Raw genomic sequence first — 27,655 nt, 5'->3', positions numbered from 1 at the left:
TTGGCAGTATTTTTTTTAATTTTATTTAAAAAGGAAAACAACAAATGTAAATAAAAAAATACATGTTTTCGAGATCAGCATGAGTATAGAAAAACAGAAAAACCTGGTGCAATGGCTGCACAGGTGCTGAGATTTAATCCCTCACTAAAGCAAAACAACAACAACAACAAAAAACTCAGCACACTGAAACCTGATTTGAAAAAAATATATAGTAAGGGTTTGTCCGTGTTTCGGACTTTCATACATTCTAAAGAAAGGTACAGCTGTCGGACTCAAGTACTGAACTTTGTTGAGTCACGAAGGTAAACTGAATGCTAGCAGCTTAACTAATCTCTTTTTAGGACAAACCTTTTGATTCACAAATGGAGCATGCTAAAAAAAAAAAAAAAAAAAACTTTCAACATAGTCATACAAAAACAACATTGCCAGCTCAGAGCCACGTCATGATACATCAGATCATCACTACAGTGTATTGTTTTCATCCCTGTGCTGGTGTTTGGTTTTTTGGTTTGTTAAAAAAAAGAAGAAAAGTTTCATAACGTAAAAGGGCGATGACACGCTGTTAATATTTTGTATTGCTGGCAAAAACAGTTGGGTGTTAGCTACTTCGTGTCTCGGTTCATGAAGCTGGCATTCTCGTGGACTCCGCTGACTCAACACACATTCACAAAGTTACTTTACAGCGTGTATTAGCTGCGCTCAGGTTATACAGGAATACACATTCTCTTTGCATGAAAAGCTTCCACATTATTTTCATCCACCCGCGACTCAAAAAGTTGCTCTCTTGAACAGTAACGATGAAACGATTATTTGACAGAAGACTAAGTGACCGTGATTTTTTTTTTTTAGGAAACATGCCAAACATCAGCTTCTTAAATTGTGAGGATTTTAGCTTTTTTTTGTGGCACACACAGTAAAGTAAATATCTTTGGATTTTTAACTGTTGATCGGACAAAATGTGACATTCAAAGACATCTCTAAGAAATGAAAACAGGCATTTTTTTTTACTATTTCCTGACATTTTATAAACGAAACAATGAATCGAGAAAATAATCGCTACTTGCAGCCCCTACTTACAAAGTTTCAAGTCTTTAGATTTCAAGATTTTGCCCAATTTAAAAATGCCAGACAAATGAGATGTCTCATTTTGTCCCTGCAACATTTTGTCTTTAAAGTCACTTTCTTTGTATGTTACTGTCAAACTACCAGCATGAGAAATTACAGCGGGGATCAAATAACAGGAGGCAACCCAGTCTACATCTCACATTTTACGTACTGTAAATGTTATATTAATATTTCTCACAAGAGTAGATTTAACTCAAGCATCAGTAGAAAGCTCAAATAACTACCACTCGCACAAATGTACATACACACATACACAATGACACACAGACTGTATGTACGCAACCAGCATGCCTCCTGCAGGACCGATGCATCTCTTATCTAGTAGGCACAAGGTTGCTTCCCTCTTACTTTCACTTTCACACACACACACTTCACCTTAACTGCTGGGTTTAATATAGACCCATAACAAGAGAACAAAAATAGGTATACGCTCCCTCTTACTGGCATATTTTCAGACAGGCTGGTCAAAAAAAAAATCTGGCTCTATGATTTCTGACCCATTTCTGTAAGCAAAAGAAAGATAAAGTGAAAACTGAGAGGACATATTAGTAAAAGGATGAAATGGAAGAACACTCACACAAGTGTCATTTGGTAAATTAAAGAGGAGATGCATGTAAAATGGGCTGACAGGCCATTCATCCTGGTTCACAGAACAGGGGAGCTGCAACAAACCCTTTTCCTCCACGGACTGCGATACATATTCAGTCTGTGTTTAAGTCGGCACATATATTTGGGATGTGACACCTGAAAAACTGAGGCCCTGAGCATCCATAATGACATGTTGAAAGAACGTTTGGGTGGGTAATAAGGATTGGCAACCTGTTTTGTTTTGGGGTTTTTTTCCAAGCAGCCAACCCTTCGCACTGCATTTGTAAAATTAAACAAGTGAACCTGAATCTGCTGAAGTCCAATTAATCCGCTCACTCGCAGAGTAAACCCAGAGTCAAAGCAGGCTGATTGGCCAGCCTATTCCACTTTGCAACAACAGTGGAGAGAAAGGGAGGAACAAAAAAAGGAGCAGGAAGGACAGACATCAGTGGAAATAGGCTCGATAACAGACGTAAGCACTGAGAGCCAGTGCAGTGCCCAGGCACACGTTGGCTAGTAGAGGGGACCAGGTCCCCGGCACAGGAGAGTTTTCCTTTGGCTGCTCCGCTGCCTCGGGCAACTCAGGCGACTCGTGCTCCTCGTTCTCGTGCTGCTGCTGGGATTTGGTCGGAGCTTTGGAGGTACGATCTTGTATTTCCAGGTGACCGTCGAGCTGATCATCACTGTCGGAAGGAGGCTGCGGGACAGCGATGGGTCTCTTTCGCAGATTGGCCTCTTGAGAGGACCTGAAAGAGGAAAGAGACGAGAATGTGTCAACATCTAGGTCTAAAAAATAAATGTTCAATGGAGGATTAACATACTGATTTTAGTAATCTATGACTATTCCTCTAGTACAGGGGTGTCAAACACATTTCAGTCAAAACATCTGACCTGAAACTTCATAAAATGCTGTAAATTTCAAAGATTTTCAATTTCCTTTCACAAAAATAACAATACACCTCAAATTATAAAACATTTGATCTAATAACATCAGCTAGGTTAGCATGACAAGATGTTTCCCCATTCTTCTGAAACACAGATTTTCTCCATGTGTGTTTATATTAATAAAACAGTAATGTCTATATTTAAAAAATGTTGTCATGTATTTAATATAACATGTGTCCCCCTAAAACAGTTACTGTAAGAAGTAAGTGGTTGATTGCTTTTAATTGGATGATGTTTCAAAGATCAAACAGCTAAAGTCTTTGCTAATGAAGACATTTCTCAAGTTTTAATATTGCGACTTGATTTAGTAAATTACTCTTTTGAAACTAAGTAGCAGTTACTATGAACTTTGGGGGGATTGTACACATACATGATGGATTAACAATAACTGGTGCAACCCTGTCCTGAACCATGATAATTTAAAGACAGACACACAATCATTTAAAACTCCTGCCCTCCCTACCATAGACCCATTTTTAGGGGGTAAAAGGGGGATCTTTAGGGGTAGTTAGCAGGTCAATATAAGCCACATAGAAGTGGTTTATGTCACCTGAAAGCTGGGAACATAAAGATTTATTGAGATGCAGCAAAGCGCTGTGAATCAAATGTATCTAGTATTAAATTTGTAATAAACATTGTGTGTTTTGTTAGGTGTCCATTCAAATTTTAAAAGTTAAGAGCGTACAAGGGCTTAAAATATGATGATGGAAGTATATGAACGCCATTCCCATGCTCAATTATGTATCATAAGTTGTTTTTGTGTTGGTACCATTTATCAAACAGATTTGGTGCAAAATGAAAAAATTTTTGACCACTTGAGAATTGAAACTAATCAGAAATCCCTACAAAATAACACATTAAAACACCAAGATCTTGAAGAGTGCCACAGAAAAATTCATGCTGTGATTTCGAACCAGTATTTTTATGCAATTGAATGGCAAGCACTTCTGTTCTGGGAATTTCTGAAAAAAAAACCCTTATTGTTAATATAGGAAAGCCCTACATCCTCTGAAAGCCTGAGGTCTGCAGTGTATGGTTGTAATGTTCCATGAGGCTGTGATGATCATAAAGGTCACAATAGTCCATTTTATACTGCGAATCATTCCAGTCATACCCAATTTATACTGTTTCAAGACTGTTTAGAGACCCGAGGGGAGACTCGTAGGTTTCCATAGAACATATTATCATCTAGATACCTTGAGGTGGGAGGTGAAACGACTGCTCTGAAAATGGCCACGATAGATATGATTTAAATGATTACCCAAGACTGCGGACTTCCATCTGTGGGATGATCTCATCGCTGTCTGGAAAAAACGATGGCTCAACTCTGCCGTTTGGAGGGTCTCTGGGAGGAGGAAGAGGAGGCGGAGGGGTGAACTCTGGTGGATCGTCCTCCTCGTTTGAGAGCTCTTTCCACGACTCCTTGAGAGGAAAACAAACTCCCTTTGAGTATTTGCAACATACATGCCATTTCTTTTAGCGCATATAACTAATTATGCTTATGTGGTGTTTTAATCTGAGTGAGTACTGACTGAAATTTGAATGTTAGGAGCAAAGAGCAGATTGGAGAAGAGGAACTTGCCTGCAGAGAGGTATCTCCCTTGATGTATTTGGCACCTTCAATTACAGCAAGGTAGGAGAAGCGAAGCTGATCTGCTGTCTGAATCAAGCCCATACGATAGCGTCTCATCTCCAGCAGAACGTCACGGATGCCCACTGAAGACGGGTCCTTACGCATGGACATCTGCATACAACAGCAAATACATACAGATTGAGTCATTGCTTTATTACCACTGGGTGTAACGCCGATTCATGGATTTAGTGCCATTCTACTACTAAACATGCTCACGACAAGCATGAGGCAATAACAGATAAATAAAAATGGTAAAAGAGAGGAAGTCTGTTCATTTCTCAAGATTTCACAACAGCAGAACTCTGTACAAACCAATAAGAGGCAAGTGTCCACGAGACAAAAGGTCCCAGAGCGTCCGATGCCAGCGCTGCAGTGCACCACCACTGGTCCCTGGTCCGAATTGAGACAACCTGACTCTCGCACCTTGATCAGGAAGTTCAGGAAGGAGGCAGGGGACTCTGGTACCCCAAAGTCAGGCCAAGTGGTGTAGTGAAAATGTAAAATCTCTCGAGTCTCTTGTGTCTACACGGAAAGATGACAGAAAAAAAACCCAAATACAGACATCAAAGAAGAGTTAAAAGACTGAAGAGACAAACCAGGACCCACAAGCTTTGAATATTACTGATGTTACCCCTTTCCAGTCATTCCAAATTTCACTTTTACACAGAAAATAACCTCCACAAAGAGAAAACTTACAGACAGATTTTCCAACTCCAGCTGACGGACTGTGTAATAAGATTTGATGTCTTCTGAAACGAAGGTAAGCTTGAAATGGGTATCCTCAAAGACAGCATCTTTCTCTTCTCTGTGCGGCCAATACTGGGCACATTTAACCTTAAAAGCAAAACGTAGACGAGTGTTACTTACTGTACAGCAGAAACAGAAAGAGCGGTGAGAATATTGCGGCTCACAAGATGAACTGAAACTGTCACACATTATTACGCTCCACTGTAAAAGTGTCAGAAAGCGACACTTACGGATCCTTTCTCTATGACTCGGTTCAGCATCACCACACCGTGAGTCCTCTGCTCCCACACCATCTCCCAGAAGTGACCGCACGTACTTGGAAGGGGTCCCTGAAATACAACAATGGAGTTTATTCTTAGTGTGACTGAAGAGCAGCACACACACCTATTTAAAGATCTCAAAAAGACATTTGATATTGTTTATCGCGCTATTCTTAAAAAGAGAAGAGTGCATTATATCTTCAGTCTACACATAGTACTAAAGTGTCCGTGGGCGTGTGTTTGCTGTTCCTCTTCACTTACTAGTCTTGGTAGTAGAGTGTGACACAAAGTGTAAACTGAGGGTGCAAATTTCCACTATGAATCGGGGGAACTATTTTTGTACCCCCCCCTCACTTTGACAGTTTCTGTTTCAATTGCTCACTAAAAATCTCTCTAATCTGATTCCTCTTGATATCCAGCTGCCAGGTTCAGAGGAGAAAAGAGAGGAATTGCCTTTGATTATTACTGTGTGCTCACAGAAAAAAAAAAGCTTTATGAGTAGCTATAGATTATTTTCTGCAGGTTTCGCATCTCTATAGAGGCTGCCGGAGTCAGCCTGAGAGGAAGACTGAGATCAGGGCTTTAAAAAAAAAGCACTCCCACCTTTTTTGCATGTTTTTTGGTTAACAATGAAGTGAATCTATGTTCTGATATCATCCTAAAAAGAAACTAGAATTGCACATCAATCAGGGAGCAGTACTCTTAGTAGTATCAGGTCTCTGTCAAGGAAAACTAAACATGACTTTAAGGGTGTGTGCTTTAACAATGCTGTAATCTACTGTATAGAGCATATCCAATTTTGTTATAACATTATTATACATTACAGGACAACAATGTTACCTTTTTATATTAATCTAGAAAGTAACAGCTTTTTTTATTAATCACTGGGCCTCCCCTTCCCCTGAAGTTGAACTTACACCCCCGCTAATGCCACAAAAGACAAGCTGCCCCTGACTGAAAACTGTTTCTCACTTCTTGTTACTTCGGTTTGATTGTTTGATCTTCACTGTTCAGGATGATGTATGTGCAGAGTTTGACACAAGCCGGCTGTTTTCACATTCTTCTTCTCAAAGTGGAACGTTTCTAAGTGCTCAGCTTAAATCTCAGTTTACGAATTGTACCTGCAAGCCTGATTTGTGATATCACAACTATTTTAGAGCCAATCGTGGTCCAATAGGCAACTTTCCCACATGTGTGATATGGAAACCTGAAGCCTCCAGTGCTAATACACTGTAAAGGGACTTAACAGTATTCACAATATTTACTTATTTATAGGATTTTGGATTATTTGATGTTGGAGAAGACGGAGAAAAGGACTTTTAAGGAGGTTTTTGAACTTTTTTTGTGACATATTTTTCGGTACAGCAGACTCACCTTCAAACATGTCTGGAGTGGATCTTTAAATAGTCCAATATCAAATTACTAGAACCAATGAAATAAAGCGTGTGCAGCACTGTGGGCTCTATGCTCACCTGAGTAAGGATATAGTTCCTCTGTGCCTCCTCTACTGTTATTAGGCTGGCATTAATGTAGTCATTCCCACCCAGCTGCAGACATATTCTGCTGTGGTCAACTGAGAAGAAGAAGAAAAAGAATTATGAAAATGAGTTTCTTATCTCACGACCCCCAGGGACGATAGATGCAACTCTAGACCAACACAGCTGCTGAGAAGATAATGACAAATAAAACACAGGTGTGAGCTTTTGTCTTTAAGGCTGAAATGGATAATGTCAAAACCTCCCTGATGATATCCAGTGAAGAAAAAAAGAAAAAGAACATTTCAGTTAAAAAGTAAACGGCATGAACAAGTTTCAGGTTACTGATTTTCACATCTTGTTAAAAATGGATAAGAAACACCCCTTGATGGCATATACGGTAAGTATTTGCAGCCTGGTTTGCAAAATTTGCCTTTGCTTATTCAGTGTGAAAAAGAGGAAACCACATAGTTCAGCAGTTGAACTGTAACATGGCAGAAAAACTGTTAATTGAATGATTTTTCATTTGAAATATAAAAATATGACGTTTGCCAAATACTTATTCTTTCATTTCACTATATTTCAGTGCAGTGTGTACTAGCAGATGACTGAATAACACTGAAATCAAGATATACTGAAATCGCTCAAAAAACGTATCTATAAATAGCCTTTTCTCAGCAGTGTACAAAGTGCTTGAAAGAATTAAACACAGTAAAACTAATTAAAAACTGGAAATTCATAAAAGAATATAAAAAGCACAACAGAAGCCTATAAAAATTGCTTTCAAAAGATTAGATTTTGCCATCCTGCTCTCCTCTGATTGGTTATTTTAAAAACAAGACAAAACCTGTGTATTAATTTGCTATCACCATGCCAACTCCCTGAGTAAACACACAATAATGACTGTTTCTCTGGAAAGAGGGTCACAGATATCAAATTGAAAGCAATGTGTTTTATTACGTCAGTCCGTCCACAGTGACGCAACGCCCTGCCTATTGTGTAAGCCTTTTTAACATGGGGTTTTTTCTTCAAATGGCCGCTGAGTTTCTTGCACCTGAGGTCAAACAGCAGTAAGTGAGTTTGTTTGTATGACATTCATAGATCGGCTTAGCGAGCGCGTTGTTGCTGTTGTGTCTGTGAAGAATAAGTCACCACTGGCTGATGTTTGAACATAAATAGGAGATTACTGCACTTCAGCACTCTCACGTCTGACCAGACAGTGTAGGTGGACTCCTAAACTGTCCTCTGAACATTTTAATGTCATCAAGTTAAAGGAGAAGTTTAAGACAGGTTTTCAAGTAGGGCTGCAATTATTTTCATTATCAATTAATTGTCTGGTGTATAAAATACCCACAAAAACTGAAAAATGCCCATCACAAATTCCCAAAACCAAAAGTCAAAATATCCGAACATATTCAGTTTCTTATCATACACAACATACTAAAGCATCAAATAGCCACATTTGAGAAGATGGGACCAGTGCTACTATTGCTAAGACTTCTACTAATAATAATACTAATAATGATAATAATAATAATAATAGGCAACTTACATGGGCTAACATCCCTGTAACGATTCCGAGTTTTATTTTCGGGTGATTTGGCAACCTTGCAAGGGAGTTCACATGACTGCTGACGAATGTCCTGTAACAATAAACAGAGAATAACATCATATTAACATCACATTAAAGGTCTGCTGTAACATACGCCCTGCATGCTGTGTCTTTGTGGCCGTCATGTGCTTTAAAGTTGTATGAACGATACTAAAAGGGGTGATGTTTCTTTTTACGTCCAACTCTGTCAAGTTCTCTTAATGTATATAAATATATATGTACTGAATATGACACATCTGTTAAAGTGCGCTCTTCATGTGTGTTTGTGTAGTGGGTGTATAGGATGTTTAACACTTCATATATCACATACTGGTCTGTAATTAATGGCCGTTTTGTGCTAGAAACCGGACGAGCTGTTAAAATTAAGTTAATTCAGAGTGACTGAAAGTTGCAAAGTCAAAAAAAGCGACACTTACAGTCAGTGGTCCGATCCGTTATTTAAGTAAAAGTATTAATACGGCAATTTAAAAATACTACATTACAAGTAAAAGTCCTGCAAGAAAAATCCTACTTAGTAAAAGTACACAAGTATTAGCAGTTTGATGTAGTTAAAGTATTACAGTTAAAGTAGTAATTTGGTCCCTCTGACTGATAAATTATTATATGACATCATTAGATTATTAATAGTGAAACATCAGTGTTAGCTCCAACTACTTTGTATACAGTTAACTAGTTTAGTCCAGTGATGCTCAATCTAAGGGTTGGCCCCCTCCAAATGGTCACCAGATAAATGTGAGAGGTCGTGAGATGATTAATGGGAGAGGAAAGTTCTGATACATAAATCTGTTTTCAGATTTTTGACCTTTTCTCTAATCTTTGAGTTTTGCTGAAATATTGGATCATTTATTGAAATGAAACCATGTGAGAAGTTTAGAGGGAAAAATCACTATTTGGTGGAGCTGTTAACAACTCATAGACATCTGAAATGTGACCTGACTACACACGGCTTTTTGTAAGACATCAAAAGACAAAAAAGGTACAATGTGTTGTATTTTAAAAGCTTGCTATATTATCCATTGTGTCCAATCTTCATCTGAAAAGTAACTAAAACTGTCAAATAAATGCAAGTGGAGTAGAGAGTGAAACATTTCCCTCTGAAATGTAGTGGAGTGGAAGTATAAAGTACAAGCACCTCAAAATGACACTTAAGCACAGTACTTTAGTAAATGTACCTAGTTACTTTCCACCACTGATTTTAAGCACAGTTTATGTTTATTTATTGGGTGTAATGTGATGGATGAGCTGCAGGCTTCAGACACCCAGACAAACCCATCAATCAATCATCGGATTGATCGGAGCAGGCGGAAAACACAGACTTCAACTAACAAGAGGCTGAACACTACAGCAGAAAAAACAAAAAAAACAAACGATGCACTTTCTTTTCTCATTTTGTGCATTAACTATCTCTCAGCTCAATTGGCCTAAAACACACTAACAGCCCTTCACCACCTTTGCTTTTTTTACGCAGAGGTCCTACCTGATAAATGGCGCTCCAACTCCCGTTTTCATCGATTTCCCGAAACTCGGCTTCCATTGCGGACAGTCCAGCTGCCACTCCTTCCTCTTCTTTCTTTCTGTCTTTTATCAGTATTTTCTTATCTTACTCCCCGTGTGGACAACCGCAGCTCCACAGTGATTTGACAGATATATATTTTTTACAAGTAAAGTGTCCCACAAAAAAAGGCTGACAACAGTTCCGCCACAGTTGAGTAATTGTCAGCAGGGCAGCATAGATTACAGTGTAGCCTCTCTCTCTGTCGGCCTGGTTGCTTTTTGAGCGGAAACACGCTGCAGGCTCCTCCTCCTGTGTGTGTGTGTGTGTGTGTGTGTGTGTGTGTGTGTGTGTGTGTGTGTGTGTGTGTGTGTGTGTGTGTGTGTGTGTGTGTGTGTGTGTGTCTGTGTGTCTGTGTGTCTGTGTGTGTGTGTAGCCCCAAGCTGCCGTCCTTGAGTGACTGCAAAAAAAAAAACACACGGCAAAAATGTGTTTTATTTTAAAAGAGATAATAATCCACTGCAGGTTGTTTAAGTGTGAGACTGGATTAAAGGGCTCTAGTCCAACCGAGATGTGTCACTTTCTGTATGAAGGAGTCACAGTGCCATCCTTGCAGCGGCTCTAGAGGTAGATGCATCCATGAGTGCACCAGCGAGGACGCGCGGAAGGCATCTTTTCTTTTTTTTTTCCTCTTCCCCCCTTTCCTTTTTTCAAAAAATGCTTTATTGAACAATACATTTACAGATAACAAAGCAAGTCAACCATTGCTGTCAAATACCTGAGCAGGAGCATGATGTGGTTGTGTGTGTGTGGCTGACATCATGTGCTTTATAAAATCAGCATCTCCTTTAAAAGAATCAATACTATTAATACACTTTTGGGGGCCTTTTTGAGAAACTTGATCTTAAAGGTGCAGTGTGTAGATTTTAGTGACATCTAATGGATGAAAACCTAGTAGAAATTGAATTGAATTTTCATGAGTATGTTTTAATTAGTGCATAATCAGCTCAAAATAAGAAAGGTTGTGTTTTTGCTACCTTATATCTACATAATATCGGCTGCTGCCATCTGGTTGCCGGTACTCGGTACCAAAGTGCAGGACAAATAGATTCAAATGCTCATTTGTGCCTGTCACTATTGACCTCATAAATAAATAGCTTTTCGCGCCCCCCTCTCGCCTGCTAGTTCCTGCTTGACTTTACATTGTGATTACCTTGTGTGCATTACAATGTGTCCTTTCAAAACTAATTTTAATAGATTGAACTCATATATATTTCATACACAAGTGATTTCAGCTCAGTAGATACATTTTGGGTTGGGATTGACCGCAAGTAGAGAAAATATGCTGTGTGGCTTCAATATCTGTGTTGCAAAGTCAAGTGGTTTTAACAAGATTATTGATTTTGATTGTGGAAAAACATCAGACACAAATTATTACTCAAAGTAGACTATTTTCTATGCATTTAAAATAGGTATGGAGGGGATCTATAAGCAAATATAAGTACATTGTGCTCATAATACATCTCTTTCACTATTTTAAGAAATGTTTTGCAGTATTCTTATTCCCATGAGGCAGGCGCTTCACATTAATCTATGCATGCACTAAACTGACTAAAAAAATAGCTTTTTCTCAACTGCCATAAACCTTTTGAACTCTGATATCTCTTCAGCCTGAGATAACCTCTACTGAACATGTACTGGAGAATGTGCAATACACGCTTTGCTATGTGTGCAATAATAATGCTGCCGAACACTTGTGCAATACTCAGTGTTGGGGAGTAACTAGGTGCATGTAACGGCGTTAGGTAATTTAATTACGAAATAAATGTAACTGTAATCCATTACCGTTACTGAAAAATAATGTGTAATTAAGTAATTTATGAAAATGTTGATGATTACAAAGGGGGTTACATCTGAATTCAGACCTTTAAGATTACGCTCAGGAGGGTTTTCTCCCCTCATTTTTCAATATTTAACATGTAACTGAATACATATATTGCTGTTTTTAATTCTTTGAAAACAATATTTTTTTTGTATTTTGTAAATAAACCATGACGTGGGCTTAAATGGTGTCACAGTAGCAATTAACCACATGCCAGACTTTTGACATTTTTCATAAAAATATCTTTATTTTATATTCCAAAATCTACTTGAACTAACAAATACATTTTCAAATGAGAGATACATCATGTCAGTATCCATGGAAAACACCTGAACTTAGATTTTGGTGCTTAATGGGTACACACAGAAAAATAATCAAAAAGTAATTAAATGCAATAAGTAACATTACTTTGATTAAGTAATTGAAATAGTTATATTACTTTTTACATTTTAAATTAAGGTAACTAGTATTATGCAACCTATTACATTTCCAAAGTAACATTCCCAACCCTGACTGCCAATACCAACAATTCCAGTTCAAGAAAAAGGGGTGAAAATGAAGCCTGAGGGCCCTAAAAACCTCATCCGCCCCTGTGCAAATATAAATAAAAAACACGAACGCGCGGAAGTAATGTTGTTTCCACGTCCGGCCGAGCGCGCACGTACCCTGACGTAACGGTGTGTTTACGTGCAATCTGTGGAGTCTCTCTGTGACCTGCTGCAGTTTATAGTCAACGAGATATTACAGCTGCCTTTAACAAAACAGGGAAAAAGGGAATAATATGACACTCATTTGAGAGCCTAGACATAGGTGTCCTCTATGATCTGGCAGAGGTCGTCATGGATTAGCTGTTAGTTTTCTTTCTCCAGAGCTGGGACAAGACACTCTGGGGTTTTTTTTTTTTTGTTTTTTTTTTAAGCTAGCAGAGCAACTTAGCCAGACGTTTTGACTCAGCTTTATCACACAGCGACACAGGTATTATGTACAAATTCTTGATAAATTCCTGTGTGTTTGTGCGTGTGTGTCGCTTCCTGTGTTGTCGCTCACTTGTTGTCTTGTTATTTTTCTGAGTTTGTTGTCTAGCGTTGGCGTTTTTATAGCGCACAGCTGTCGTTGGCTGCTAGCTGATGTGTAGCTATAGTTACTGCCTCCCAGTGGTGGAAAAAGTGTTCAGATCTTTTAACGGTAAGTTAAGCTTTAAAGCTGCTTCACAATGCAAAATAATAATGCAAAAATAACACCCCCCACCCTCATCAGGGGTACAAGACCTTCATTCATCAGTTGTCAAATGTACAGGCTCAAGTGTCAGCAGTGAGAACATAATTGTGCATGTTGACGAAAAACACTATTTCAGTGTGTAAAATTTGGTTATATTAACATAAAATCTGCCAATTTAACATTTATACATTGTTTTGGCGCCTTACATTGACTCAACTTGTATCTTTATTATTATTATTAGTAGTAGTAGTAGTAGTATATGCACTCTTTATTTACTCTTTACACTATGAACATTTGCACATTCTGGTTCAATATTTTGTAGATATCATTTAATTATCCTCAATTTAAAATGTAAACCTATATCAGCGCCTTTCACTTAGAATATATCTTTAGTTTTTTATTGTAAATTCTTGCAATATGTTAGTCACCACAACAGCAAACAATGCAATAACCCCCAATCAGAAGTACGAGACCTGCATTCAGGTGTCAAGTTTACAGCCTTTATGTGTCAGCAGTGAAAATATAATTGTGTATAGCTGAAGAGAACCACTATTTCAACCTTTTTCAATTTGGTTATATTAACATAAAATCTATTAATCTTACATTTGTACATTGTTTTTGCGCCTTACGTTGATTTAACTTTGTTATTATTATTACGTATTATTAATATTATTAGTAGTTTATATACTTAAAATTTAAACCTATATCGCCTCTCACTTAGAATATATCTGACATAGTCTTTATTGAAAAGTCTTGTAATATATTAGGCACCACAACAGCAAACCATGTAAACACCCCCATCAGAAGTACAAGACCTGCATTCAGGTGTCAAGTTTACAGATTCAAGTGTCAGCGATGCTGCTTACTCACTGATGCTTCAGTATTAATAATCTAATGATGTCATATATAATAATATATCAGTCAGAGGCACCAAACCAATACTTTTACTGTAATACTTTAACTACACCAAGCTCATAATACTTGTGTACTTTTACTTAAGTAGGTTTTGTCATGCAGGACTTTTCCTCGCGGTGGAGTATTTTTACTCTGCTGATTTGGTAATTTTTACTTTTCAAGTAGAGCCCAACCAATATATTATCAGCCGATATTAGCCTATCTCAGATACATCGGTATCCGTGTTTATGCTGTCTGATATGTGCTGTTTTTTAAAGATATATAGGCTCCATTTTATGTATATTTAATCTTTTTTCCTAATTCAAGTTTAATATATACATATTAAATTCCCAGTGAAGGCGTTTTATAACAATTAAGTTTATTCTTAAACTGTAAAATATCATGGCCTCCATCACATATCTTTGACACAAGTGTTTGGTAACCACGTTTCTGTATATATTCTGTATATATAAGATTATCGGCCAATATATCGATGTGAGAATTTTTTTCCTCCCTAATATCGGTATTGGCATCGGCCCCAAAAATCCAGTATCGGTTGTACCTTGACTTTGAGTTTCACTTTTTGTGAATGTACAACTGTCAGTCACTCTGCATTAACTCAATTTTAACAGTTTGTCCATTTAATTACAGAACAGCTTGGGTATCAATCATGGGTAATATTATTATATTTTTAACGTAATATGGCCAGCATGCAAAGTTTACAGACTCAAGTATCAGCAGTGAAAAACATAATCGTGTATGCTGAAAAATTCTGTTTCACTCTGTTACATTTCGTTATGTTAACGTAAAATCTCATAATCTTATATTTTCATTATTGATTAGGCTCCTTACGTTGACTTAACTTGTAGTATTATTATTATAAGTAGTAGTAGTAGTAGTAGTAGTAGTAGTAATAGTAGTAATTGCACTCTTTATATACTGTTTACACTATGAACATTTGCACATTCCTGTTCAATATTTTGTACATTTTATTTTATTCTTCTTAATGTAAAACCTGTGTCAGCTGCTCTCACTTAAATAGTTTTTATCTTAATTTATTGTAAAATGTCATGCACTTCAACACCAAGGCAGATTTTATGCGGAAATGTACTTGGCGATAAACCTTAGATAGGTACGTTATTAATCCTTCACAGGAAATTGCTCAGTTTACTGCAGCCACACGTAACATCACATAGAAAAACATCTCTGACTATCCGATGGAAAAAACTAAAAAACGTATTACTAAAAATACCCAAAAGTTTATTTGGTTTATATGATTATTTACATTATCGTTTAATCAGACGATTTTGTTCTTGATTAATTAACAAGTTGTTTGGTCTTTAAAATGTCAGAAAATTGTGAAATGTGTTTCCTACATCTTAAGATGACATCCTCAAATGTCCCAACCAACTGAGTGTCCACAACCCAAAGAAATTCACTTTATTACAGAAGATATCAGAGAATTTGTTTTCTTAAGAAATGACTCCAAATGATTAGTTGATGATCAAAATTGTTGGAATTAATTATACTGTATAGTTGCAGCTGTAGATCAAATCATCAAATATGCATCAGCTGTGTCTTTCACACATTACACGCCCATGCTGTGCACACACACACACACAGTAAATACACAAACACTCACACTTCCAGTAAGTGCTGCATGACTTGTATGCAAAGTGTGTGAAAAATATTCTGAATGTCATCTTTTAACAATCATGTCTTTTTTCTTTTTCTTTTTTAGATTCCTGGAGCGGTTTGAGATCCTTGAGAGATTCTCAAGGCAGCATGGCTCCCAAAGACATCATGACCAACTCTCATGCCAAATCCATCCTTAACGCGATGAACTCACTACGCAAGAGCAACACACTCTGCGATATCACACTGAGGGTGGAGAACACAGATTTTCCAGCTCACCGGATCGTCTTGGCTGCCTGCAGTGACTACTTTTGTGCCATGTTCACCAGCGAGGTAACTCTGAAAATGTTTATTTACTGAGACCTCACTGTTAAAGGAGCAAGATGACTTCTGTGCATCTATATGTTGAATTTAGAGAATTAGGGATATCTAAGATGCCCCAGTTACATACCTGATATGATGCTTATTATCTACTTTTTTTGGCCTCTTTACGAGAAATTTTAGATTTTACTAAAATTCACACAGTTGAGCTTCATGCAACATGATTATGAGAATTGCAACAATATAATGCTCGATGCTCATAAGACATCCCTTAATTATATGTTGCTCATATTTACACTTGATAATTTCTGTTTTTGTGCCTCTGCAGCTTGCAGAAAAGGGAAAATCTTTTGTCGATATCCAGGGGCTCACAGCATCGACTATGGAGATCCTGTTGGATTTTGTCTACACCGAGACTGTGTTAGTTACAGTGGAGAACGTACAAGAACTGCTCCCTGCAGCGTGCTTGCTTCAGCTCAAAGGTAGGAGTGCCGGCTGTACCTAAAATTGAAATGTGTGTGCTTAAGCCAGCCAATATCGCTGTGAGTACACACACAGCAAGGCGCCGCTTTGATGAGTGACTGGGGAGTCTATCGGGATTTGTCAGAATTTGAATGATACTTGTGTGTGTGTATATAAATGTATTTTTGTTTTTCCTCAGGGGTAAAAAGAGCATGCTGTGACTTTTTGGAGAGTCAGCTTGATCCCACCAACTGTCTGGGTATTCGGGACTTTGCCGAAACTCACAATTGCCTTGACCTGATGCAGGCTGCCGAGCTCTTTTCCCAGAAACATTTCTCCGAGGTGGTCCAGCATGAGGAGTTCATGCTGCTCAGCCAGACAGAAGTCGAAAAGCTTATAAAATGTGATGAAATCCAGGTAAGAGCACTGGATGACTTGAGGCACTGAGCTTTTCGATGTTATCATCACACGCACTATGAAGGCTGCTTGATGTGTTGTTGCTGAATACTACGGATAATTACATTTGTTATTTGAAACACTTGAAACCAGTCTGTTATATTAATGACATATCTGCTGTTCAGTACATCTTTATAACTGCAGATGAAAAAAATGGCTTGACGTGCACAGTGTGAACTGTGCTTGACTTTCACAGCTTTCATATTGTCTTTCAATCCCCTGAATAATGAAAGAGAAAAGCAAGTAGCAACCTGCTGTAATCTCAGTGAGTGGGCCCCCCCAGTACCGCTCACTACTGTGGAGGGGGCTGACAATGAAATTGCAGAGAAGAAAAACTGATTTAAGTCTTTGTGCCCAGGAAATTCCTGTTCCCAACCACATGCCTTGCGTTGTGAAAACACAGTTATTATCACATGATGATTTATAGATCATCAATTCACTCAAAAGATTCTTCCTGTCATTTTTGTTGTGTTTGTAAAATAAAACTAGACTACACATGTAAATCACAGACACGGATAATTTGCCTTCAGTAAAACTGTTCTTTTTGGTGTCGTCTTTCTCGTGTGAGGAATTCGGGGTGTAAATTTTGTGGCTTGCTTTTTCTCTGGCGGACTTTTCTGTTGCTCAACGTCTCTTTGTAGTTAGAATAGAATAGAATAGACTTTATTGTCATTGCACAAGAATTACAATGAAATTTGCTATGCTGTGCCGTGCCCTGAATATAGAAAATTTAAAATAAACAGTAATACACAAACACACACACGTACACAATCATCCCAAATCAATAAATATATTAAAAAAACATTTAAAAGCAGTATTGCACATTGAGTTATGTTGTAGTAAAATGATTCTCAATACAGTTCGAGACACAATGTTCAGTTCGGTGATGGCTGATAGTTACAGAAATAATTACAGTCAATGAACAATTAATAGTAATAATTAAAAGTCATAAATGGAGAGTTTCAGTCATTAATTAATATTTTGGAGCATTTTTAATTGCAGTTATCAGCTAATTGCTTAATTAACGAGTGGACTTACTTGTTCTTCTGTGCTGTCTGTATGCAGGTGGACTCGGAAGAGCCGGTATTTGAAGCAGTGTTGAACTGGGTCAAACACAACCGAAAAGAAAGAGAGCCCTATTTGCCAGACATGCTCGAGTTTGTTCGGATGCCGCTGCTGACCCCCCGCTACATTACAGATGTCATTGATGCTGAGGTGAGCCGAGACAACAGGTCCTTCTTTAATAACACTCTTAAGCTTCCAATGAAGGATTATCTACTGAAGCTTTCGTCATAGTCACCATTGTAATTAAGCAAGTTTTGACACGTTTTAGCCCCTCATTCGGTGTAGCCTGCCATGTCGAGACCTTGTTGACGAGGCCAAGAAATTCCACTTAAGACCGGAGCTGAGGAGTGAAATGCAAGGCCCACGCACACAAGCCAGATTAGGTGAGAATCCTGTCTTTATATTTATTTACATACTTTGTAATTCACACTATTTTGGGTAATAAAGAAGGTTCTTTTTTTTCAGGTGCCAAAGAAGTCCTGCTGGTTATAGGAGGGTTCGGAAGCCAACAATCACCAATAGACATAGTTGAAAAATATGATCCGAAAACACAAGAATGGAGCTTTCTTCCTGTAGGTGTTTAAGACATCAAAGAGTTTTGTGTTGGTTTTTTTTAATCCCAGCGGATTTGACTAATGTAGGACTAATGTTTTTTTACAGAACATTGCACGGAAACGGCGTTACGTCGCCACAGTGTCACTTCACGATCGGGTTTATGTGATCGGAGGTTACGACGGTCGGTCGAGGCTCAGCTCCGTGGAGTGCCTGGACTACACGGCGGACGAGGACGGTGTCTGGTACACCGTCGCCACCATGAATGTGCGTCGTGGCCTCGCTGGGGCCACAACACTCGGAGGTGAGGGGGGTTTCTCTGCCAGATGACTCACACCTTTACTGTTTTTTCACTGAGAATTGTTACCTCTCTCTCTCAGAAAAATAAACAATGTCAGTTAAGTTTACATTTTTTTCTGTATTCACTCTCGACAGACATGATTTATGTTGCCGGTGGCTTCGACGGCAGCCGGCGCCATACCAGCATGGAGCGATACGACCCAAACATCGACCAGTGGAGCATGCTGGGAGACATGCAGACAGCAAGAGAAGGGGCGGGGCTGGTGGTGGCCAGTGGACTTATATACTGTTTAGGTACAGACATATAATCCAAAACCTTTCAATCTTCTTTAGCTTTAACACTTGAGGTGACAATGAGAAAACACAGGCATTTCTTTGATGTTTCCTCACAGGTGGATACGACGGACTGAACATACTGAACTCAGTGGAGCGGTATGACCCTCACACAGGCCACTGGACAAGTGTCACACCCATGGCCACCAAGCGGTCAGGTAGGTTCTCCAGGTTAGGAAAACCAAATGAAGTTGGGGTGAGGGTTAGGGGTTATTACAGCTAACAGTGTGTGGTTCTGTTCACCTGAAACCTTTATACTGTTTCAGGGGCTGGTGTGGCTTTACTCAACGACCACATCTACGTAGTAGGAGGCTTTGATGGTGTTTCGCACCTCGATTCTGTTGAAGTATACAACATCAGAACAGACTATTGGACCACTGTAGCCAGTATGACTACTCCTCGATGTTACGTAGGAGCGACTGTTCTCCGAGGACGTCTCTACGCCATCGCCGGGTAAGAAAGAGTGTCCTAATGTCCCTCCTGCTTTCTGTGACAGCGGTAAAGACAGTTTAAACAAAACATTCAAAGCTTGCCACTCCTCCCCAACTCAGTGACAAAAGAAGTGCTTGCTACAAAGAGGTCGCTGCATTTTTATTTCCCACCCTCACACCCAGGAGGCTGTTATTGCCGGAGGGGGCTACACACCCACTGCTCAAAGGTTGACACGTAGCAACACAGCATAATAAGAAAATACAGGCAGAGGGCAGGGTCTCTGCAGATACTGACGATTGAGATGGATTAAAAGTCTATAGGTAGTTTTTTTAGGAAAATCTTACTCATTCTCCCTTTAAAGGATAGGTTCAACTTTCTACTAGTAGACTACTCAGAGGCTGACGGCTGGTGTTTACTCTGTCAGAGCTGCTTTCCGATATCGGATTAGAGGCGGGGGCAGCAATTTTCCGAAACTGACAATCAAACATCCACACCCACTTCACTTTATGCAGAGATGAGAAAGTTTGCACGGGTTAATCTTCTATCTCAAGCCTGTTTTTTCCCCGTCTTGACACATCTATCTCTGTCACCCTTCACGTGCAACACTATAAACACCTTGCAGGATCCCTGTTTTTAAACCACGTCTGTAAATAAATATGGACATCATTACAGCTCCCCAAAAGTGAAGCCAAAATGTCTCAGTCGCCCCCTGGTGGCTGGCTGCAGCTCATAAATCCCACCCCCCTCCATGTTAGCAGATGGGTCGTGAGTGGGCCATCGTCTCACAGGCCGACTCTACTGTGCAGACTTCGGCTCCAGTTGACGTCAAACAAGCAGGATGGCAGAGGAAATATTTTGGCTTCAGATGTGGCCACTGGAGCAACTATAAACACGTTTGATTACCAACAAGTTCATACAACACATCATTTGAACTGGTTCTAATCGCTCTTCTTCTTCACACCGGTCATGAAGTGATATCCTCGTAGAGCTTCACGGTAAGAAATGAGGCACAAAATCCACGGTCTATGTTTTGTATAAAAATGCTTTTTAAGGTTAATTCAAGCTAATGTGGACCCTCAGCAGTCTGTGGTATCCTCATTCAAACTAACAGGGCGTATCCCACGGCTCAGCAAGGAAACACCATTCAGGGAAACACAAAAAGGGAACTTCGTGCTGAAATGCCTGTAATTATAGCAGACAGTCAATTTATTGTAACTCCAAACCACTGAAACCTTAAAATTTAGTCTGACATTGAAACAAGGACTGTGGACTTTGTTCCTCATTTCTTAAAGTAGCCTCGATACAGAAAAACCTCTTTATGGATATTAAAGAGAAGAAGAAAGATTACAGCATCCTTAACTCCATAATTGTCTTGTAAATGGAGGCGAACATAAATTTAAAAGTTGGTGTTTAAAGGATTTTATAGGATTTCAAGGGTTGCACCAAATAAAATACTTCAAAGGCTACAGTTAAAAGTGAAAGCGAAACACCTGCAAACAAGTCCCTTCTGGCAGATTAACATCAATACTGCTCATTTGTTTGAGAGCCAGTCCAGCTTAATAAACGCAGGGTCGTCCGTCGAAAAATTTTTACCTGTCCCAATTTATTCTCACAAAGAAACACACCAACACCAACACAGCCTAACTTAATTACAATCCTTATTAGTTCTATTGAATAACCTTTTTTTTTTTTTTTAGATCTTGATATAAAGGATGATATTAAAAAAGTGCTTTTCATTCTGAATCTGTTTTACATTTTACACATTAAACTGAAAGAATGCTTTTAATGTTTATCAAAACCGACATTACAAGTTTCCAGATGTAATGGAATAATTAAAAGGTTTTGGTGAAGCATCTCCACTTTAACACAAATCTGTCAAACAGACTTTCTTATAGTGGGATAAATTAAGAGTTAAATGAGCTGCAGAGATAATCTACCAGTGAATTATAACACCATCCAAGGTAATGTATCTGTTTGATTATGTTAAATTACCACTTTATCTTCCTTTTTTTCTTTTTCCTTTTTCTTGTTACCTGGAGTTCAGATGTAGTAATTGAGATGTTCTTCATGTCTCTGCAGTGCAAACACACAAAAGACAGCTGTATCGTGAGACTTGACCACAGTGCTTTCAACATCTGAATTAGGTTTTGATTGAACATGCTGCAGCAAGCACATCCCGCTGTAATACCTTGTTCTGTATTACATTCAGCTCCATGTTACAGCTAGGTGCAGTGCCTTTTTTATGTTGTGGTTAAAACTTTCAGTTCCTCTCTGTTTTGTCTCATATCTCTTTCTAGATATGATGGGAACTCTCTCCTCAGCAGTATTGAATGTTACGATCCCGTCATCGACTCGTGGGAGGTCGTTACCTCCATGGCGACGCAGCGGTGCGACGCGGGCGTCTGCGTCCTACGAGAAAAGTGATTGTTGCCAAGAACGAGAACCACGAGAGGAAAAGCAGCAAAGAGGACAGGCAGCTAGACTTTGTGGAAAGAATGCGACAAAGGGAGATGTTTGTTTGTTCGCCTGTATGCAAATAAGGAACTCTCCTAAAACAACCTGTTGAATGCAGCAGTTTGGGCCTCCTCCTCCGCTGGACGGTTAACACGTCACCATTTGGACTGTGCAACAGAGATTCAGCTTCGACCCGGTCGACTTCTTCTCCCGTGCAGCCCATCGACACTTGCATGACTCTCTCTCCCTCTCTCTCTCTCTCTTCGGTGGTCCTTGTTGCTGTCGTTACCTGTGAGATTATTTTTTCAGTTTGTCTTCAAAGTGCAATATATTTCTACTCATCACAAGAAAAACAAGAAGAAGGAGAAGATGGAGCAGATTGAGACTCCAGTTGCTGCTATATGCCTTATGACTTTGGCCTACATCGAACAGTGAACATTCATGTTGCCTCACGTTTGACTTTTGATGGTTGTTGCGTTAGCTTGTTATCGAGTGTACTCATGTTGCATTTGCGAGGTCATTAATGGGTCAGTAATTCAGCCCCTTTTTTTGTAATTCTTCCTGTCAACAGTGCATTTACATTCAAATCACTTTATTACGAAAGGTTTATTTACTTATTGTTGCTCTCAGATTATATATTTAGAGATTAATATTGATTTAGAAAATGACTGAACTGTACGTCTGATTATTTTGTCCCTCAATGTGGCAAAATTGAAGAATCACTAAGTAATAAATATGAGGTGCATGTGATTTTTATTTTATTTTTCCTCAGCTTTTAAGTTTGACATGTACATGTAGGACACAAACAGTCCTGCCATCACTGTTGCCTGAGAAGTGAATAAACACACTAAGAACTAACACTTTTTCTCTGTGGTGCGTCATCTCACGAGTCGACTGCTGAGTCATCGTTATCTCTGCTGAAGAAAACTCATCGTTCACATCCACCGAGCAAATTTGACGTACCAGCAAGCCACTCGAAGCAGTTCGATGTCTCACATTCACCAAACTATGACTGGCTTCCAGTTATCACATCACACTCGCAGAAATTGAACTTTGGACCACAATTGACTCCAAATTAGTTGTGATGTTATAAAATCGTGTTCAGTTATACACCCTCACTAAAAAAAAACACGTTTCAGTTCCTGTTACTTCAGTTGTATCACCGTGCATGGTTGGACACTAGACACCAGTTTTAAATTCATCTGCTGAAGAGGGAAAGTTTCTCTGTGCTCACCTTTAATCTGACTTTAAGGAGTGTGTCTTTGAGCAAGATTTTGTCACATCAAAACTGGTTTTGAGCCAATTCTGGTCCAATATTCAACCTACACAAGTGTGATGTGGAAATTTGCTGGACGCTTAGTCCGCTTAGTGGACTTAGTGCAGAAACACCAAGACTTGAAGATGATGTCATTTTAACCCTTACATACTGTTCAGGGTCTAATTTGACCTTTTTTTTTACATTTTAGAGAAGGAAAAAAAAACACCTTAAAATTTTTTTAGCCAGACATTAGATTACTTATCCTAATGTGACCGAGAATATACAAAATTAGAAATATTTCACCTGTCTAAAAATGTTTCTGTGCAGCAGATACACATTTTTGTTGAGTGTTTGATTCATATATTTAAAAAAAAAAAAAAAAATAATAATACACTCTCTGCTCTCTGAAAGATTCATCAAGGATTAATCACAAATTTATTAATGACTGATGAGGTTAGTCACGAATGATTTGTGGTTACGAAATCACGTATAGAGATATAAATTATGAGTTAATAACTGTGAAATGCCTTAATATGAGCAGTATGAAAGGGTTAAAATATGTCTGGAGAGGAACTTTAAACACAGAGAAAGTTTCCTCTTCAGACGAATGTGAAAACAGCCGTTTATCATCAAACTTTGCATAAACATCATTCTGCACTGCTAAAGCTCAAACATCCGACTAAAATAACAAGAAGCAAAAACAGCGTCTTTGACTGATGGAAGGGCTTTAACGCCTCCGTTTAAACATGAGGAAACACTTAAAGACTAAATTCAGATGTCTTCACACCACCAAACTCTTGATTTCACTCTCCAAACCTCTCGGGACGTGAAGGCTGTGTTGATATTTAGATAAAATATTAAAAAAGGAAGATCTTCACTCTCAACACTCTCTACTTGTCTACTTAATAGATTTTCAAGGAGTCAACTTATGTCAACATTTCTGAAGAAAACCTATGACTGATCTGATGACTGGAAAAAACTGCTGAAAACAATCCAAATTGTTTCTATTAAAAGATTAACTGATGTTCACCAGACTTAATATGTTGGCAGAAAAACTCACCATACTGGAAAGTTATCTGCAAATATGTTTTGATTAAAGAAGCTCCGTCTTTTGGATTGGGCAATCTCACTGTCACACCTCTGTTTCCTGAGAAATGATTTCCTTCGACCAGTAAGAGAGTATGTATAACAATGAAGGGTAATTACATCTGTCAGTGTGATTGTTTTGATAAATGCACCATTAAGACCGGCAGCCAGATAATTTTGGATTTTCACCAAATCATAAAACGTTTCTGAATAAACAAGTTTTACCATTGCTTGTGATTTCATGTACAATTTTAAACAATTAAAGGCGCATTAGGAAAATAAAACACTGTTCAATTAGGAGAACAACTCTTTTACTTTTTATCTGATTTAAAACTTTAAAATATTTTTTTATTGCAGTTAAACTACAAATACAAATTATTTTCTTCAGTATGTTTTTTTTCTGTCCTTCAAGTCCTCTAAACTTTATGTCAGTGCTGGAAAATACACAATGCATTATTATAAACTACAGCAAATAAACTTTTAAATTAGCTACAACCTGCAACATTCAAATGCATCAGTAACAATAATCCAACAACATACTTAAATATAAAAAAAATCATTCTCACTGAGTACTTTGACTTTTGATATACTTCAAGTACATTTGCCAATTACACTTTTGTACATTTATCTTTTTTTTAATGCAGGTCTTGAGTAGTAGTTATTATTAGTAGTAATTGCTGTATATGCTGCATAAACAAATTCAAAAAATTGTACAAAAAGATGAAGAAAATAAAGAAAACCGATTCAAATAATCTTCACAATTAAATGTTCCAACTTTCACGTCTCCAACAACATTCATAAATCACTTGTGGTTGAGGACGTTTTCAAAACATTTACTTAAGTAAAAGTACAACTATAAAAATACTCTGTTAGAAGTCTTGCATGTAAAGTCTTACTCACCCCTGTGAGTGTTGTTATCATATATTATTGGATTATTCTGCATTAATGTGTGAGCAGTGCTGTATTTTAATGCTGTTGCTGGTTTTGGGGAAGCTGTTTCAAACTGATACTTCATTTTGTAACAGTGCATTTTGTTTTATATTGCATATGTTTTATATTCAAAGTATAAATCAGCAACAACTATTGCAGTCAAATAAATGTAGTGGAGGAAAAAGTACAATATGTGCCTCTGAAAGGTGGTGAAGTAGAAATAAGTTGCAACATTAAAAGGAAAAATACTTAAAGTACAAGTGCCTCAAATTATACTCAGTTACTTTGTACTTAGTTGCTTCTCATCACAGTAAATTAAAAACATGTAGGCCTTATGTATGATATTGGAGAAATCAGATATACTAATAATATAATCCTTTACTTTGAGACAAAGTTAGAAAACTTAAACATGTCAAACAACCGTTCCCAGTTTGAAACACCTGCACGCCAGATTATTTCAGGGTTTTGTAATTTGATGAAAAGATGATTAATCACCATCGTGTGTAGAGGACTAAATAAAACAAGACTCACTGTTGCACTTTTCCTACTTACTTAGTTTTCTTACTTTCTGAATAAGTTACTCATGGCACCACTGTAAGATGCTGATTGATAATCAGTTGGACAGTTAGTGTAAAATTAATGTGAAAGACGACAAAATTTGAAATTTGTCAAGTTTTCTGTCAAAATTCTGCCAGTAAAAACAAGAAAAATGTGTCTAATACAACACAACACTGAGGGAGGGGTAGTTTCACGTGGGAGTAAAAAAAGTCATCATCCCTCCCCTCTCCTTGGTGCACTTTACACCCTCCTCAGTCATTAACATACAGCCTTCTGAGTCCGTCTGCAGGTATAAAGAGCGTCTGGAGACACGTTACCGTCCCAGGACACTGCAGAGGCATTACACGTCTGTCTGTCCGGAGCTGCACTGACGGACCAACTACTCACAGTCTCTCATAAAACCAACTTCTTCTATCATCTGGAGCAACATGGTAAGAAAATCTCATGGTAAAAAACTGATGTGAGCCGAGACATTATGTAATTTTAAGCTCAACATTAACTCATACACTTGGTTATATGATTTGTGCAATGAAAATCTTTACGGTAAGAAATTATCATATCCAATATTGCACATTACATGCATTTTACATGAAAGATGCAGCTCTTTGTGTTAACATGCATGTCTTTCGAATGATGTCTTCATGTTCCTTTTTGCATTTAGTGTTAATAGTCTCGTGAATGTTCAGTAATAATAATTGACGAGCCGTTTATGGTAAGTAACCAACAAGAGGAGCTGAAAGTTTAACCTCCAGCCTGAATGAACCTGAACATAATTAACCTGTCCGCTTGATTTATTATAAGAAGCAAGAGAGTTTTATTACTCTAAAAAAAATCTGTATTCATATTCCAAACTTTAGTCCAATCACGTCTCACAAATGTCACTCAACAGCAGAAAATCATCTTGGGGGAAGTTCTTCCTCCTGGGAAACAAAAGCTGAAATTCTAAGCATGTTGAAACACGACTGCTGCAAATACTTGGAAAAATGCAACAGTTGAGTGTTGGCGTGAAGCCTGCACTGCTTTGACATTATTTACACTAAACAACTGGAAAAGGAGCACATGACTACAACAAACAATGCCGCGTATCAATAGGACCTTGTTGCTTTGCATTCCGAGCTGCTGTGTATGGAAGCACAGAAAGGCTGAGGTTTTATTTAATATAATAGTTTGAATTTTTACACACAAATCAACATAATTATGAGATTTAATCACTACTTAATACTTATGTTAAAAATGTAACTACCACTGAATTTATAGGCCCAGCAATGCAATGGTTTACTTTAAAAACAGTCTGAATGTATATGGTATGAATTAAACTCTTTCAAATTTCAAGTGGTGCAAATTTAAAATTTTGACTCTTTTTCTAAGTTCACAAATTTATGAAAATTTTAAGTGTGTCAGGTTGAACTTCTCTTTCTTGGATCATGTGATGACCCCTGGTGTCATCTCGTGTTTGCTCTCTGTCAGCTCGCTGCAGGCGATCAAACATCTGAGGGCGTTCCCAGTTTACCTTTCGCCTGGATGCAGCACAGCTCTCTTTTTCTCTCTGAGACTCTGCTCCAGCTCTCTCCTCTTTCCCTCGGACGCCCCTTTTGATTAGGTTATGTTGGTTTCATTTCATTTACTTTGCTTTCATGCATTCTTACAACACTTACACACACTCTCTTCACTCTGGCATCATAAACACCATTGATTTCCACATCCCATACTTTAAACATTCAGTTAACGCATTCATTTGGTAAATAAATGTATGTTCTGTTAAAAAAACTTTGACATGATGTGCTCGTAACATCATTTGACTGACAAAACGTAACCTGATAGGAGAGATATTTGATATATTTCATTCAGATTCAAGTTTGCATGTATCATCTCGGTGTATGAATTTCACCAATTCAATTTGAGCTACTTTTAATGACCTGACTTGACATTTATTATCAGAATT

At 38.1% G+C, this 27,655-nt stretch overlaps 2 protein-coding genes across 4 annotated transcripts; one reads left to right on the top strand and one right to left on the bottom strand.

Moving 5' to 3' along the window:
- Nucleotides 1-10,132, bottom strand: ptpn1 (protein tyrosine phosphatase non-receptor type 1). The gene is made up of 9 exons (XM_062427632.1): nt 9,863-10,132; nt 8,326-8,416; nt 6,771-6,871; nt 5,269-5,367; nt 4,988-5,125; nt 4,604-4,813; nt 4,241-4,402; nt 3,920-4,080; nt 1-2,459 (listed from the first exon to the last, which is right to left on the bottom strand). Exons 1-9 carry the CDS (start codon nt 9,917-9,919, stop codon nt 2,159-2,161), a joined length of 1,320 nt encoding a protein of 439 aa, XP_062283616.1. The 5' UTR covers nt 9,920-10,132; the 3' UTR covers nt 1-2,158.
- A 2,340-nt stretch (nt 10,133-12,472) lies between these two features.
- Nucleotides 12,473-22,739, top strand: LOC133988038 (kelch-like protein 12). Of its 3 annotated transcripts, XM_062427565.1 has the most exons (13): nt 12,473-12,734; nt 12,831-12,944; nt 15,613-15,839; nt 16,156-16,309; nt 16,489-16,706; nt 17,811-17,960; nt 18,079-18,193; nt 18,276-18,382; nt 18,471-18,666; nt 18,798-18,956; nt 19,055-19,153; nt 19,262-19,448; nt 21,725-22,739. In XM_062427565.1, the coding sequence occupies exons 2-13, from the start codon at nt 12,887-12,889 to the stop codon at nt 21,849-21,851; spliced, it is 1,797 nt and encodes a 598-aa protein (XP_062283549.1). In that variant the 5' UTR covers nt 12,473-12,734; nt 12,831-12,886; the 3' UTR covers nt 21,852-22,739. The 3 variants fall into 3 exon arrangements, with proteins under 3 accessions (XP_062283549.1, XP_062283550.1, XP_062283548.1); XM_062427566.1 differs by lacking the exon at nt 12,831-12,944; XM_062427564.1 differs by having other exon boundaries at nt 12,473-12,944.
- The last annotated feature ends 4,916 nt before the right edge of the window (nt 22,740-27,655 follow it).

This window comes from Scomber scombrus, chromosome 10, assembly GCF_963691925.1.
Source record: "Scomber scombrus chromosome 10, fScoSco1.1, whole genome shotgun sequence".
Taxonomy (NCBI): Eukaryota; Metazoa; Chordata; class Actinopteri; order Scombriformes; family Scombridae; genus Scomber; species Scomber scombrus.
The sequence above is the reverse complement of the archived record's forward strand: the minus strand, read 5'-3'. Positions and strand labels throughout refer to the sequence as shown.

Excerpts from the sequence above, each read along its gene's own strand:
- ptpn1 (XM_062427632.1), bottom strand. The coding sequence starts at position 9,919 with ATGGAAGCCGAGTTTCGGGAAATCGATGAAAACGGGAGTTGGAGCGCC. Across the intron at positions 4,814-4,987 it reads TGGAGTTGGAAAATCTGTCT|ACACAAGAGACTCGAGAGAT; the intron begins GTAAGTTTTCTC and ends CTTTCCGTGTAG. Across the intron at positions 2,460-3,919 it reads ATGGAAGTCCGCAGTCTTGG|GTCCTCTCAAGAGGCCAATC; the intron begins GTAATCATTTAA and ends TTCCTCTTTCAG.
- LOC133988038 (XM_062427565.1), top strand. The coding sequence starts at position 12,887 with ATGTGTAGCTATAGTTACTGCCTCCCAGTGGTGGAAAAAGTGTTCAGA. Across the intron at positions 16,707-17,810 it reads TAAAATGTGATGAAATCCAG|GTGGACTCGGAAGAGCCGGT; the intron begins GTAAGAGCACTG and ends GTCTGTATGCAG. Across the intron at positions 18,194-18,275 it reads ACGCACACAAGCCAGATTAG|GTGCCAAAGAAGTCCTGCTG; the intron begins GTGAGAATCCTG and ends CTTTTTTTTCAG.